At 35.0% G+C, this 15,275-nt stretch overlaps 1 protein-coding gene across 3 annotated transcripts in view; it reads left to right on the top strand.

Annotated features, from left to right (window-relative positions):
• The window catches only part of ELP4 (elongator acetyltransferase complex subunit 4), a 241,919-nt gene that overhangs the window by 5,246 nt on the left and 221,398 nt on the right, over nucleotides 1-15,275 (top strand). For all 3 annotated transcript variants that reach the window (XM_038563121.1, XM_038563120.1, XM_038563122.1), the window contains exon 2: nucleotides 2,483-2,518. In XM_038563121.1, coding sequence (XP_038419049.1) covers nucleotides 2,483-2,518 — 36 coding nt within the window. The remainder of the gene's footprint in view (nucleotides 1-2,482; nucleotides 2,519-15,275) is intronic.

The raw sequence follows: 15,275 nt of genomic DNA, 5'->3' as shown, positions 1-15,275 counted from the left end.
GCCCTAAATTTAGAAAAAAAGATAATTGACTTTTTGAGGGGGGGCCTGATAGTATATTCAGATGGCTAAGTTCATTAAAATGTCCTCATTTTATGCTGTTTGAAGTAATGTTCAAATTTTTCAAACATTAGAATTTTAGTATACATAAGATTTAAAAATTTAATTGGATTATTTTAATCATTCATACAGAAAATTACTTTCTTAGTGTACTCTCATTTGTATCATGCTTTGCTTAATAATTCATCAATAGGAAGTATTCTTACTAATTCTTACTATTATAGTGATCACTATCAAATAATAATATATATTTAATGATTTGTTCTAATTAGAAAATAATTGCCAGAATGGTAACTGCTCTTATTGAGTACCTCTCTTTTAGAGCAAGACACTTGAGCTAAGTATCGTTTCATTTAATTGGGAAACTATATCTGGATCTGTTCTTACCCTACTATGAATGACAGTCACAAAAGTTCTTTAATTCTGTATCTTACTATTCCAGTTACTTACTATTCCAGGCCTTATATAAATTTAATTTGAGACTACATGAATGTAGACCCAGGGATGTTTAGATTAGAAATCTAAATCTTTCCTATAAGAAATAGGTTAGAGGGGGAAGGTCTGGGTGGCTCAGCGGTTTAGTGCCTGCCTTTGGCCCAGGGTGTGATCCTGGAGCCCCAGGATCAAGTCCCACATCAGGCTCCGGGCATGGAGCCTGCTTCTCCCTCTGCCTGTGTCTCTGCCCGCCCCCCTCCCCCATGTCTATTATGAATAAATAAATAAATAAAATCTTAAAAAAAAAAAAGAAATAAGTTAGAAAAGAAAACCACCTAACTTTTTAATAGTACCTGCTCTAGACTAGATACTGCAGTATCTGTTATATACATCTATTAGTTTGTCTTAAATATACACAGAATGGTGATTAGGCATTTAAATGTTTTTGCATGTAAGAGAAAGAAATAAGGAATTGGAAAGCAATATGAAATGCTCAAAATGCATTAAAAATAAAGTGCTTAAAATGTTTTAAAAGATTAGTAGTGGGCTATATTAGGCACAAACTAAAGTAGACATTTAGTCTAAGAGAAAATCTTTTTGCTTTGAACCTTTATGGTTGTTATCAACCAATATATTTTAGTTTATGTGAATCTTTTTTTTTAGAACAACATTTGAAGTTATCCTGTGTAGTCTGGTATGGCGTTAAGTGCTGTAATGAAAGAACCTATCTAAATGTGAAATTAAAAAATATATATAGTCATATAACAAATCCACCTAAACATAAAAATATATAAAATTCTAGTTTCTTCTTTTTAAAATCTTCTCTAACAATTTGAAATGTTCTACTTACAGTTATAAAGTCACCAAATGTCGCATTGTATTCTATGTTCGTGTATGTTACCAAATTTCAAACTCTTTGAAACATAACATTTATGCATATTTGCAAGGCAAAAAGTAAACCCTATCAAAGGAAATTTTCATACTAAGTTTTTCTATATAGTGTTTGCCACTATAAAATCTGTTGGGGGAAAAGTTCTTTATTGGTATTCTAAGTGTTTCTTTCACAGTTCTATGCACCAAAACCAAAAAATACTGGTAGGATTTTCTTCAATTGTCCAATAATTTTGAGCAGTTTCTTTTTAAATTATTTTTTATATATTTCATTCTTTGATATACATATTTTTAAAGTGAATTTGCTAGTATAATTTGTAACAATTGCAAATATTAATACTTTTACAAATGTTGCACAAAATATTTGTACCTAAATGTCTTTTTAGTGTTCTAGTTTTCTGCAATTTGATTTTAAGTTGATTTTTATTGAATCACTGTTTGAGTTCTATACTTGTGATCATATCACCATAATTCAAATACTCAAAAGAACATTTTCTGCTATTATGAAAAATATCTTTTGTGATTGTGACTTTTTTGTTTGAAATTATGAAAGTATTATTTATTTTAAATTCTAAATGTATTTTGGAGTATGTCCAATCTTTGTGTATATTATTCATAATGAAAAAAAAGAATTACTTTTAATTATCAGGGTTTTTTTTCCCCAAGGCTTATTAAATTTAAGTGTAAATATTAAAGTGGAATTTCTATTATAATAACCTTTCCTATGTTGTACTTCTGTAGTATTCTGTTACTGTGAGCATTTAGGTCTTGGCTATTGAGTTAATTTATTAACAAGTGCTAAATATAACATTACTGGAACAGTTACGTTGAATGCTGCATGGTCCTATCACAAGAGAAAGGAGGATAGTACAGTATATTATGAAAGTAATTGTAATGTGTAGTGTGTAATTACATATAATATGTAATTATTTCATAATAGCACCTTAAGCAAAGTATTGCAAAGGTAATTAAAATGTTGTTCTCATCTGCAATTTTAAAGTTACTAAAGTAGCTGTCCTTGATAAAGCTTAACTTTTATGCTAAAGATAATGTGTATGAAACTAGATTAATTTTCTTCTTGGTTTTGTTTTATTTCCAGGTGGAGGTTTGGCCGTTGGAACAGTTCTTCTAATTGGTTAGTATAGCATACACACTTTGTTTTTCCTGTTGAGAGTTTTCTTTTGTGTATAATGATTTTATGGGTTTGCCTATTCTGACGTTAATTACATAACTTTCTGTAAGAGTTAAGGTAAACTAGAAAGGAAATGCCTTAAATTTTAATTTAAATTCAGATGTTGGGGATCCCTGGGTGGCTCAGCAGTTTGGCGCCTGCCTTCGGCTCAGGGCGTGATCCTGGAGTCCTGGGATCGAATCCCGCGCTAGGCTCTCTGCATGGAGCCTGCTTCTCACTCTGCCTGTGTCTCTGCTTCTCTCTCTCTGTCTCTCTCTGTCTCTCATGAATAAATAAATAAAATCTTTAAAAAAATTCAGATGTTGATCTGAAATTGAAATAAATGAAGCAAATATATCTGAAAATATAGCTCTAGTTATTTAAAAATATTCACAGTGAATTGTTCTCCATTTCTTTTTAAAAAGGTTAAAATTAATGCCAGTTGATTTTTTTTTTTTTTTTTTTTTTTTGGAAAAAAATCTCTGTATCTACAATGGGATTATAGGGATTAATTTGAGAATTTAATATACCAATAAGCCCATTGTGTATATATATATATCATATGTTTTTATTATTTTCTTCTTATTGAAAGAAAAATAATAGACTGATAAATCATATTTTCATTCATCTTTAAGTGCCAATTGTTCTTATTTAATTATTCATACATAATCCTATTTACCTTATTGTTTAGTTTAGATCATAGGATCTGGAATTGAAATAAACAATGGCAGCTATGTAGTCAAAGTTCCCAACTAGTCATGAATCACTTTTCCATCATCCTCGACAGTATCAAACACAATTTGAATACAGATTATGTAATTTAAAGGACTCACCACTTCACAAAACAATGCATTATCATTGAAAATGCTGGGATTTATTAGAAAGTTCTTTATTTTTTTATAAAGATTTTATTTATTTATTTGAGAGAGAGAGGGAGAAAGCATGAGTGAGGGGTGGGGAGGAGAAGCAGGCTCCCAACTGAGCTGGTAGCCCGATGAGGGATTTGATCCAGGACCCTGGGATCACAATCTGAGCCAAAGACAGATGCCTAAGCAACTAAGCCACCCAAGCACCATGGAAGGTTCTTCATATTAATGTTTAATCTATAAAATTTAACAGTTTTGTTGTTTCTAATTTTGTTCTTTGTTATAGTACAGAATTCACTTACATACTTTTTGACATAACATTCTTAAAATATTTGAAAATAATACATTACCTCAAATCTTCTCTAAATGAAGTAGACACAGTCTCTTAAACTATGTTTTATGTGTTGTGGTTTTCATGTTCTTCACTCTCTTGGTTGTTCTGTAATCATACCTATCAGTCTGGCATTGTCTCTTCAACTGTGTTCACAAATGAGTATACTATTCCAAATTGGCTGTGACCTATACTCAGCATATTGAGACTATAAAATGTGATAATCGAGACAGAATTATTATTTCTAGGCACCAATAAAGTTACTTATATTTATTAACTTCTCAAGGTAGGAATGAAATGTGTTGATCTGCCCCAGGAATGCAAAATGGTGATATGTAAAATTTGATATGTACATAAGCATTTGTCTAATAAATGAAGCTCTATCTGGAAAACTCAAAAGAAATGTGTAGTACATCTTATTCCCCCTCTCTGCTGGATATTTAAAGAGTAATAATAATAATTGTGAGAGCTGTCTTACTGTGGGTCAGTATTTTGCTAAGTATTTGATTTATTTTTTTTTAATTTTATTATTTATTTGAGAGAGAGAGCATGAATGACAGAGGGAGAGGGAGAAGCAGACTCCCCACTAATCAGGGGAACCCATCACAGAGCTCGATCCCAGAACACTGAGATAATAACTTGAGCCGAGCACAGACACTTAACCAACTGAGCCACCCAGGTACCCTGTGCTAAGTGTTTTCTATATGGTTTTTCCCTTAATATAACAACCTTGTAAGATGTTACATGTTATTCATATTATCCCCATCTTATAGTTAAAGAAATAAGGCTTAGAGGGGTGAAATAACTTTCCCACTACCACACAGCTAGGGAGAGAATTAGAATTTGAATTCTGGTATGACTGAAAAGCCCATACTTTTTATAACTGTGCTCTGTAGCTTTCTTAAATGCTTCCTTTAATGACCATAATCAGTAAATTAGGAATTTTGTACCTTTATAGGATAATGTTTTAAATAGTAAATTAAGCCTACATTTGTGGAGTTTTTCTTTCTTTTAATAAATTTTCAAATTTCTAAACTTGAAAGAGCCTTCATTTAATTAACTCACCATAAAGATAGAAGTTGCAGCAGTGCCAAAAAATTCTTTTTTTTAAGAGAACAAACTGGTGGTTGCCAAAAGAGGGGATGGTGGACAGATGGGTAAAATGGGTGAAAGGGAGTTATGCTTCCAGTTATGGAATGCATACATCACAGGGATAAAAGGTAGAGCAATTATAGTCAATGGTATTATGATAGGGCTATATGATGACAGATTGTAGCCACACTTGTGATAAACATAGCATGAAGGTATAGAATTGTTAAATCAATATCTTGTAAACTGAAACTAATGTAACATTATGTATCAACTGTACTTCAACAAAAGAATTAATAATAAAATTAGATTTTTTTAAAAAGAAAATATACTTTTATTTTACAATATCAGTATTTCTTCATTCCAGTCAGAAAGTTTGTCTCCACAATATGCAAAGGATATTGATTAATTAAGATTTTTCAGGTGTACAATATTTGTTAAAGATTGGTTTGTATAGTTGCAGCTTATTGCTACCTAAAATATATTAATTTTTAAAAATCATACCATTGAGTCATTTTGGACGTCTGTTCAGACATCATATTTGAGCCAAACCATTAATTTCCATGCAGATCTTAGTTTCAAAATATCTGACAAGTTCTTCCCAGCCATTTACTTCAGTCACTACAATATAGTTTTCTGGAAAAAAAGAAAAAATATATATATATAGTTTTCTGGACATTTACCTAGGACTACTTAGTGCCCATGTCTCTGAATAATAGACAACATTTAATAAAACGTCTAGTAAAATATGTTCTAAGAAATATCTGTGTCACCCATCAGTCTTTAAAGTACTATTTAAGGACTTGAGGTATAGTTGTTCCAACTTTAGATGTAAGAGGGAGAAATACCCTGTAATTGAGAAGTTCTAGAAGTGGTGATGTCAGTAAAAACTTATTTTTTAGTAAATAAATGAATAGGAATAAATGAAGGATTTTATGGACAAAATATTTCACAGTTTCTGTTTTTTTTTTTTTTTTAAGATTTATTTATTCATGAGAGACACACAGAGAGAGAGAGAGAGAGAGAGAGGCAGAACACAGGCAGAGAGAAAAGCAGGCCTGCTGCAGGGAGCCTGACCCCGGACTTGATCCTGGGACTCCAGAATCACACCCTGAGCCGAAGGCAGATGCTCAACTGCTGAGCCACCCAGGAGTCCCAAATTTCACAGTTTTAATGTCAATAAACAAATACAAAAACTACAAAGGATATGTAGAGAATATTAGGTTGTCCTTTCAGTTGCTCAATCCCCCTACCCAGAGAAAATACTGTCCTAATATCCTCCCCAAATATTTCTACTTAAGTAATAAGTAGAAATGGGAACACTCTGCCTTTTCTACTTTAAACGTCTTAGAGATTAGTGCATATGTAATCATATGCCTCATTCTTCCTAACAGCTGCATAAGATTTCATTATATTGTTATGCCATAATTTATTTAAATAATTCTCTATTGATAAATTTTAAGTTCCATTTTTCCATTGCTAACAATGCTATTGTACATAATCTTGTATATAAGCTTTGCAAACATAAATAAGTATCTGTAGAATAAATTCCATGATATAGGCTTGCTTAGTTGAGGCATGTTAAATTTTACTAGATGTTATTAGATTGCTCTCCCAAGAGGTTATACCATCTTTTACTTCAATCATTCAGCAGTTATAGGAATACAATAGTGAGTTTACCCTCATCCTTGACAACACTGTATATTACCAAACTTTTAAATCATTATCAGTCCAAACAAGTAAAAAGTGAAGAATGGCATCCTTTGAGCCTGAGACTTTTCTTTTTAATGACTAAAAATCTGGAGAGTTACTATAATAGTTTTTAAAATGCACAACTAAATTTATTTTTTTTTCTTCAGGAGAAGTATCTGTGAATGATACTAAGAATCCAGTAATGATTGATAATCCATTCGATAAATGTTCATTGAACACATAGGTGTATGCTAGAAATTGAGGTTATGAATATAAATGAGTTATTCTCTTCCCTTAAGGAACTTTGCACCTATGGAGAAGACATTTGTAAAGCAAATAATTACAATATAGTAAGTTAAATACCATAATAGCTGTGTCTGTCATTATTATTTTTTTTAACATGGGCTGTAACTAGAACAAGGGGCTGATTTTGATTTTGTATAATGATCAGATAACCAGCAACTTTTGAATAGCTTATAGATTCACTTGGATATTATGAGTAGGCAATCATCTTCTGCAAATATTGACAGTGTTATTTCATAACAGATTTTGGTATCTTGGAACTGGGTGCTTCCATAACAAATGCTAAGAACACAAGAGTGGCTTTGAAACCTGATAGTACACAAAAGCTGGAAGGATTATGAGGAGCATATTAATTAGACAAAGCCTAAATTGTCATTAATAGATTGTTATTAGAAATCTGTACTCCGATGACACTGCCTTGTGAGAGTGAAAAAGCATAGTGACATTGTTGTCTGCAGTTCTATGGGAACAGAACACATACCTAATGAACTTAATGGTCTTGGAAAGGAGATTTTTTTTTTTTTTTTTTTTAGTGAGTACTAAGGAAAAGCTAGACAAGAATAATTAAAGCATAGTAACAGATTTTTAAAAAGTCTATCTTTGATGAAATATCAATTCACCAATGTATTATATAGTAGGTATTCAATAACTTTGTCGAATTAATGCTTGAATAAAAGAATATGACAGGTATAAGCCAAAGATCTTGCCTTTATAGTCTGGTTTTCCTGTAAAGCTAATATTTTGAAATGTCTCAATTTCATTTATGCCCTATTAACTTCTAAATGTCTAAGATTTTTAGAATATATATAACTCGGGGCAGCCTGGGTGGCTCAGCGGTTTAGCGCCGCCTGCAGCCCAGGGCGTGATCCTGGAGACCTGGGATCGAGTCCCACGTCGGGCTCCCTGCATGGAGCCTGCTTCTCCCTCTGCCTGTGTCTCTGCCTCTCTCTCTCTCATGAATAAATAAATAAAATTTAAAAAAGAAGAAATATATATAACTGTGGTGAACTTAGTTTCATCATCTATTAGCTTGTTTTCTTTAGACACCTTAAAGTAGGAGGATGTGGGTGGCTCAGTTGGTTAAGCTGTGTTTTGGCTCAGGTCATCTCATGGTCATAGAATAGAACCCCATGTTGGACTCTGTGCTCAATGCAGAGTCTACTTGAGATTTTCTCCCTCTCCCTCTGCCCCTCCCCCTGCTTGTTCTCTTTCTCTCTCTCTCTCTCAGATAAAATACTTCCAGGGAATCCCTGGTTGGCTCAGTCAGGTAAGTGGCTAAGTCTCAATTTCAGCTCAGGTCATGATCTGGAATCAAGCTCCCTGTTGGCTATAGTGCTTGGTGGAAAGTTTGCTTGGGATTCTCTCCCTCCCTCTACCTCTGCCCCTCCCCCACTCATTATCTGTCTCTCTCTCTCTCTCTCTCTCTCTCTCTGTCTCTCTCTCAATAGATAAATCTTTTTTTAAAAAATAAATCTTTTTAATTAAAAAAAAGGAAAACCCCCCAAAAATAAAAAATAAAATATAAAAGGAAAATTTAAAGCAAAATTTGGAAACATTTTCACATTTTTGGAAGATTAGATTAGCAGTAGTTTTATGTACTAGGTTCTCTACTTTTCATTCCCAGGTCAATAAAACTTGTACAGTAGATGAAGTCTGCCTTAAAAGATGTTTGAATTGTTCCAAATATAAACCAATTATGGAGATTTAAAGTCAGTAGTTAGGGGGGCACCTGGGTGGCTCTGTAGTTGAGCATCTGCCTTCAATTCAGGTCATGATCTCGGGGTCTGGGATCAAGTCCTGCATCAGGCTTCCTACAGGGAGCCTGCTTCTCCCTCTGCCTATGTCTTTGCCTTTCTCTGTGTATCTCTCATAAATAAATAAAATCTTTAAAAGAAATAAAGTTGGTGGTTAAGAGCATAGGGCATTGCTATATTGCTCATTAGTCAAAGATTTTTTTTTATTCCAGAAGTTAAAGTTAAAACATGAAGATGGCTTAAATTAATAGACTTTCACTATAGATTGGCAATTTTTTAACGATTTCTCTTGAAATAAATTACTCATTTACCAAGGGAATTGTGCACATAAGTGTGTGCATGCACATGAGTACGTGTTTGCAGAACAGGGTACTTATGGTTTCAGTAGAATGGAACTATGAAAACTAGAGATAGTGAGCACTGCCAGAAACCCAGGGTAGCTTCCAAATATAGCTAAATAAATGAATATGAATTTATAATAAGTCATTCTCAATTGAATAACTAAGAGACCCCTCCATTTACTTAGAAATCAAAGACAGACTTTTCCTTAAACATATTTCATTCTTTAGTACTGGACTAGGTTTTGAGATGTTTATATTTAAGTTGCTTTCTGATAGTCTGGTGCAAGGATAAATTTGGGACATCTTTAAAGTATCGAAAGTGAAGGAATGGCATAAATATTTAGTTTATACAGTTTCTTTTAAAATGAAGGATCCTGATCTGTTTGCAGAGATATTGAGCATCAAAAGGTTTAATAGAAATTGTCAGTCATCGGGGATCTTTGAGTGGCTCAGCGGTTTAGTGCCTGCCTTCGGCCCAGGGCGTGATCCTAGAGTCCGGGGATCAAGTCCCACATCGGGCTCCCTGCATGGAGCCCGCTTCTCCCTCTGTCTGTGTCTCTGCCTCTCTCTCCCTCTGTGTCTTTCATGAATAAATAAATAAATAAAATCTTCAAAAAAAATTGTCAGTCATCAATACAAGTTATGTGACACATGAATGCATTATTTTTAAATTAATTGCTTATGTTAATTATATCATTTTCATTCTAGAAGTAGGAAACAAGTGATATACTGTGGACAGTTAATTACAACTAGCTCTGAGTATAACTTTTCTATTAGTTATTACTGTGCTGGAGGGTATTATGCTGAGTGAAGTAAGCCAGTCGGAGAAGGACAAACATTATATGTTCTCATTCATTTGGGGAATATAAATAATAGTGAAAGGGAATATAAGGGAAGGGGGAAGAAATGTGTGGGAAATATCAGAAAGGGAGACAGAATGTAAAGACTGCTAACTCTGGGAAACGAACTAGGGGTGTTGGAAGGGGAGGAAGGCGGGGGGTGGGAGTGAATGGGTGACGGGCACTGGGGGTTATTCTGTATGTTAGTAAATTGAACACCAATTAAAAAAAAAATGTTGGACCAAGAAAAAAAAAAAAAAAAGGAAACATGTTAAAAAAACACAAGAAATAATCTGATAGAAAATGAACATGACCCTAATTATCAGATTCAGTATTTTTTTTAACTGTGATGCCAGACTAGATTGAATTTCCTCAAAGAACACTGTACTTCATTGGAGATCATGCAGGTCACCACACTTTGACCCAGAATTAAATATTGCCACTCAGGGAGGGTGGGCCCACGAGAAACAGATAGAATTTTTACTATAAATTCCAGATCAGGAGGGAAGATAAGATTCATCTTCATTTTTCTTGATAAATAAAATGGTCCAATTTATAAAGAAAAAAAAAAGTTATTACTGTGTAACATTATTAACACAAACTTAGTTTTAAAACAACACACATTTATTATCTCATGATTTCTGTTGTTTGGAAGTCCAAGCACAGATTATCAGGGTCTTCTGCAAGCCAACAGTCAAAATTAGGACTGGGTTCTCATCTGAAGGCTTGGCAGGGGAAGGATCTGCTTTCAGGCTCACATGGTTGTTGGCAGCATTCAGTTCCTTGCTCCCTGTTAGTCAGAGGCAGCCTCTCCATAGAGCAGCTCACAACATGGGATCTTATTTCTTCAAAAACAGTGAAGAAGAATGTATCTCAGCAAGACAGATGTTACAGTTTTATGTTACAGAAGGGGTGACATCCTATTACCTTTGCCATATTCTTCTGGTTAGAAACAAGTCACAGCTTCCACACACAGTCAAAAAGAAGAGATTATACAAAGGCATGAATACTAGGAAATAGCAATCATGAGGCTCACCTTAGATTATGCTACTCTTTTCACTATTTTAATTTACTATTTCATGTACTAGCAAAAACTAAGCACTCTCAATATATTTCTCATAGGATATCATAATATTTTCTCATTGATTGCCGTCCACCTTTCTGAAATTGCTGAGCTTTGTTTTTTCTTTTATACCGTGTAGTAAATTGTCAGCATTTTCCTTATTATGCACCAGTTGGCAAACTATAGCCTGTGGGCCAGTGACCTATCTATAAATAAAGTTCTATTGGAACACAACCATGCTTAATTATTTGTACATTGTCTATGGTTGCTTCTGTGATACAAGGGCAGGGTTGAGTGGTTTCAACAGAGACCATTCACAAGTCTGAAATACTTATTTTCTGACTCTTTAGGAAAAAGCTTACCAATACTTGCTTTGTATTATATTTTGTGCTTTTCTTAACTTATTTTATAATAGTACAACTTGTTGAAAGATTGTAATATGACAAACTGGTATCCCTGCAGTTTTTTAGTAAAACTACCTGACCTTTTGTCCTGAAGCATCTAAGCACCTACAGTGTATTTAGCTCTGCTAGGCAGTACAAATCTTGGTTTTTACTAGGACGCCTGGGTGGCTCAGTGGTTGAGCATCTGCCTTCAGCTCAGGGTGTGATCCCAGAGTCCCAGGATCCAGTCCCACATCGGGCTCCTGCATGGAGCCTACTTCTCCCTCTGCCTATGTTTCTGCCTCTCTCTCTATGTGTCTTTCATGAATAAATAAATAAAATCCTTAAATAATAATAAGTCTTGATTTTTACCCTTTCTGAACTTTAACTGGATGTTGGTTGCAAATGGAATAAATATGCACAGTATGTATATGTTTTTGCAGATATAAAAGGTATAGAAAAGGCTTAAATTGAATCAATCTATGGGTAGAAGTTGAGGGGAACCCGAGAGAGAAGTACTCAGATGGAAAACTATTTAATGTACAAAAGTAGACATCAACATAGTATGCTTATGTAGTAAAGCTCTTCGAAAAGTAGAGATTATTTATTTGGAATTAGAGGGAAAGTTTGGCTTCTTTCCCCTGGGTTTCTTGCCTCAACTATCTACTTGTAGATTTCATATTGTAAAACTTCAGAACCCTAGACCAGCTTCTCAAATTGTGGTATGCAGAGGCAAGGCTATTTACTTTTCAATCACTAGAGGAATGCTGGGATTTTTGTTTTTTAACTTTATGGCCAGCTAAATCCATCATCCTTTACCTCTTTGTTATCTTTGGTCATTGTCCAAGAATTAAGCTATTCTAATGATCTTCTCTGTCACTTTTATCTCTGTAACATTCTTTTCTTCCTTCTATAGATTCAATTTCCTACTCTTCTTATCCCTTCTAAATCTTTCCAATTTGCTTTGTATAATACCCATTTCATGTAAGACAAATTCTAATATCTTAAATATTATTATTGAAATATATAATATTTATTGAGGATTTACTGTGTGCTGCGTATCATGCCAAACCTTTTTTTTTTTTAACATTTTATTTATTGGGGGATCCCTGGGTGGCTCAGTGGTTTAGCGCCTGCCTTCGGCCCAGGGCACGATCCTGGAGTTCCAGGATCGAGTCCCACGTCAGGCCCCCGGCATGGAGCCTGCTTCTCACTCCTCCCGTGTCTCTGCCTCTCTTTCTCTGTCTATCATAAATAAATCTTTAAAAAAACCATTTTATTTATTTATTCATGAGACACACACACACACACACACACACACACACACAGAGGCAGAGACACAGGCAGAGGGAGAAGCAGGCTCCATGCAGGGAGCCCGATGTGGGACTCCATCCTGGGTCTCCAGGATCACACCCTGGGCTGAAGGCGGCGCTAAACCGCTGAGCCACCGAGGCTGCCCCATGCCAAACCTTTGATAATGTATTTTATCATTTAGTTTTACAGGAGATTGGAATTTTAAGAGAAGTCAAGTAACTTGCCAAGGTCACACACTTAGTAGCTGAGATTTGCAAGCAGGTTTCTCTGACATTAAATCATCATTTTACACTAAAACCTAGTAATTCATCTTAAAGTTTTTTCCAGAGTGAGATTTATACCTTTAGCTTTTCTACCTTTTATATCATCTCACTGCTTCCATATATTGACTTATTTATTTCTATCATTTATTAGAGACCTTCATGATCTCCAACTTCAAGTAAACTTTCAAGTTTTGCCAGTAACTTTTGTATCTGTCCTCACATCTTTTTCATTGTCAATAACTTCAGTGGCCTTTTCAAACCTTCTTGTTCTCAAACATCCAGCATTACTACTTTCTCCCTCATTTTCTCAGATAACTTGCAGTATTTCACATGGCAACAGTAGTGTCTTCAGTTGAGAATTCACCCAAATTCCCACTGTCAAACCTCAGTGCTCATCACTACGCACACATGGGAAGATGTCTTGTGCCTTCTCCTGTTTGAGAATCATCCTTTCACCTGAACATTAGATCTTTCCTCCTTCCACCTTTCCAAGGAATGGCAATGTCAATTTTCTCTTCTTTAACTTCTTCCTCTTTTTTAGTTCTCTCCTGTGTGTACTTAAATATACTCAGATCTGTGTTCAAGCCTTATTTCCTTTTTAAAGAGGAAAATTCTCCGTGCTTAAAACCCCACTCCTCTAACTATTCCTTTTTTTCTTCCCTTTTATAGCCAAGCCTCTTGAATAGTCTGTACCTTTTATACATTTTCATGATGTTTCAGTCATTCCTGGATTAACTTCATCCAGTTGCTACTGATCACTGAAGCCACCTTAGCCAGAGACATTAGTGACCTTCTTCATGGCTAAACCCAAGAAATGCTTCTCAGGTCTCTTCCTTCCTGATCTCTGCAACAACTGATGTGGTTATTCACTCTTTCCCTGAAGTACTCTCTTCCTTTGGCTCTGTTATAACATTCTGTTCTGGTTTTCCTTCTATCCCTCTGCTTTTGCTTTTTAAGACTCCTTTGCCTCTCCCTAAAATACTGGTATCCTCTTTCTCTCCTAGTGCTATATACTCTCCCTGGGAGGTCTCTGTTCCTGCCATAACTGAATGATGTGGGGAAGGGGGGGGTGGTACTCATTTTCTGTAAATAATCAGTAATCCCTAGGCATTGCTACATACAGGATCCACAGAGAAATAAAGAGATAATAATCAACTCCCTATTCAACATTTTCTTTTGAAGATCTTACAGGAATCTCAAAATCAGTGTGTCTAGAACTGAACTTCCCTTATCTCCGAATTCTACCCCATTCCTCTAAATCTATCCCCCCTCTTCTGCTGATTCCTGGATTATTCAGTCTATTGAGTGATACATGCCAGAGACCTGAGTGACATACTTGTCTCTCACCCTGTACACATCCAATAAGCATTAAATCCTGAAGGTTTGTTTGTTTGTTTGTTTTTTCACCTTTTAAAGATTTTAGAATTCCATCTACTTCTCTCTATTCCTGCTGTGGTGACCCTAATCCACAACCCTCACAGAAATTATAACAGCTTCTTAAGTTGCTTCCAGTGTTTTCTTGCTTCAGTTCATTTTCATACTGTAGCTAGAATGAACTTTCTGATATATAATCTAATCATGATATATCCTTGCTTAAGACCTTTCTGTGCTCTCTATCCATCTTAACTATAAGATCCAGGTTCAGTAGCCTAGATTATAAGGCCTTTAATGATCTGCCATTGCTGATTCACTTCAGGCTTATCTCTTTGCATTCTCTCCTCAAGCTTTCTATTTATCACCCTAGACTTTTAATTACATCCAAGTGTCATTCTCTACAGGCCTTTGCTTAAATTCTTTCTAGCTGTCTCTTTTTTTCCCTTTCTTATCCTAACTCTTAATGATCCCTTAAGTCTCCACTTAGATGCTCTTCCAGAAAGACTTCTTTAATTATTGCTTTCCTTATCCTCACTCCTGCTTTGTATTCCTTCTGTATACCTCTGTAGTGTTATTTACATCATGGTACTTACTGCACTTTGTTGAAAATACCCAAGCATGTATCTTATTCTGTAGACTGTAAGCTTTGTGACCATGGGAACCATCTAAGGGCAGAGTAAATACATGCTTGAATGAAGGAATGAGTACTGTGAAAGCCGGACTAAAAAAGTTACTTTATAGTGGCAAGAAATAGGTAGTCATGGAGTGGGGTTTTTTTTTAATTACAAATTTTCTGTGATTTGTATTTTATTGATTTATACATGAGAGACAGAGGGGGAGGGAGAGAGAGAGGCAGAGACACAGGTAGAGGGAGAAGCTCCATGCAGGGAGCCCAACGTGGGACTCATCCCAGGTCTCCAGGATCACGCCCTGGGCTGAAGGCAGTGCTAAACCGCTGAGCCACCGGGCTGCCCGTCATGGAGTGCTTTGAGCAAAAAAGAGATGTTATGAAGGATGCCCTTCAGGAGTAAAGTAAAAACTTGAACTGATGGAAATACTCATTACTCTAATTGAAACATGAGATGATGTTACTATACTTTTGAGACTTG

The sequence above is a fragment of the Canis lupus genome, chromosome 18, assembly GCF_011100685.1.
Source record: "Canis lupus familiaris isolate Mischka breed German Shepherd chromosome 18, alternate assembly UU_Cfam_GSD_1.0, whole genome shotgun sequence".
In the NCBI taxonomy this organism is placed as follows: domain Eukaryota; kingdom Metazoa; phylum Chordata; class Mammalia; order Carnivora; family Canidae; genus Canis; species Canis lupus.
This window is presented reverse-complemented; position numbering and strand designations above follow the sequence as displayed.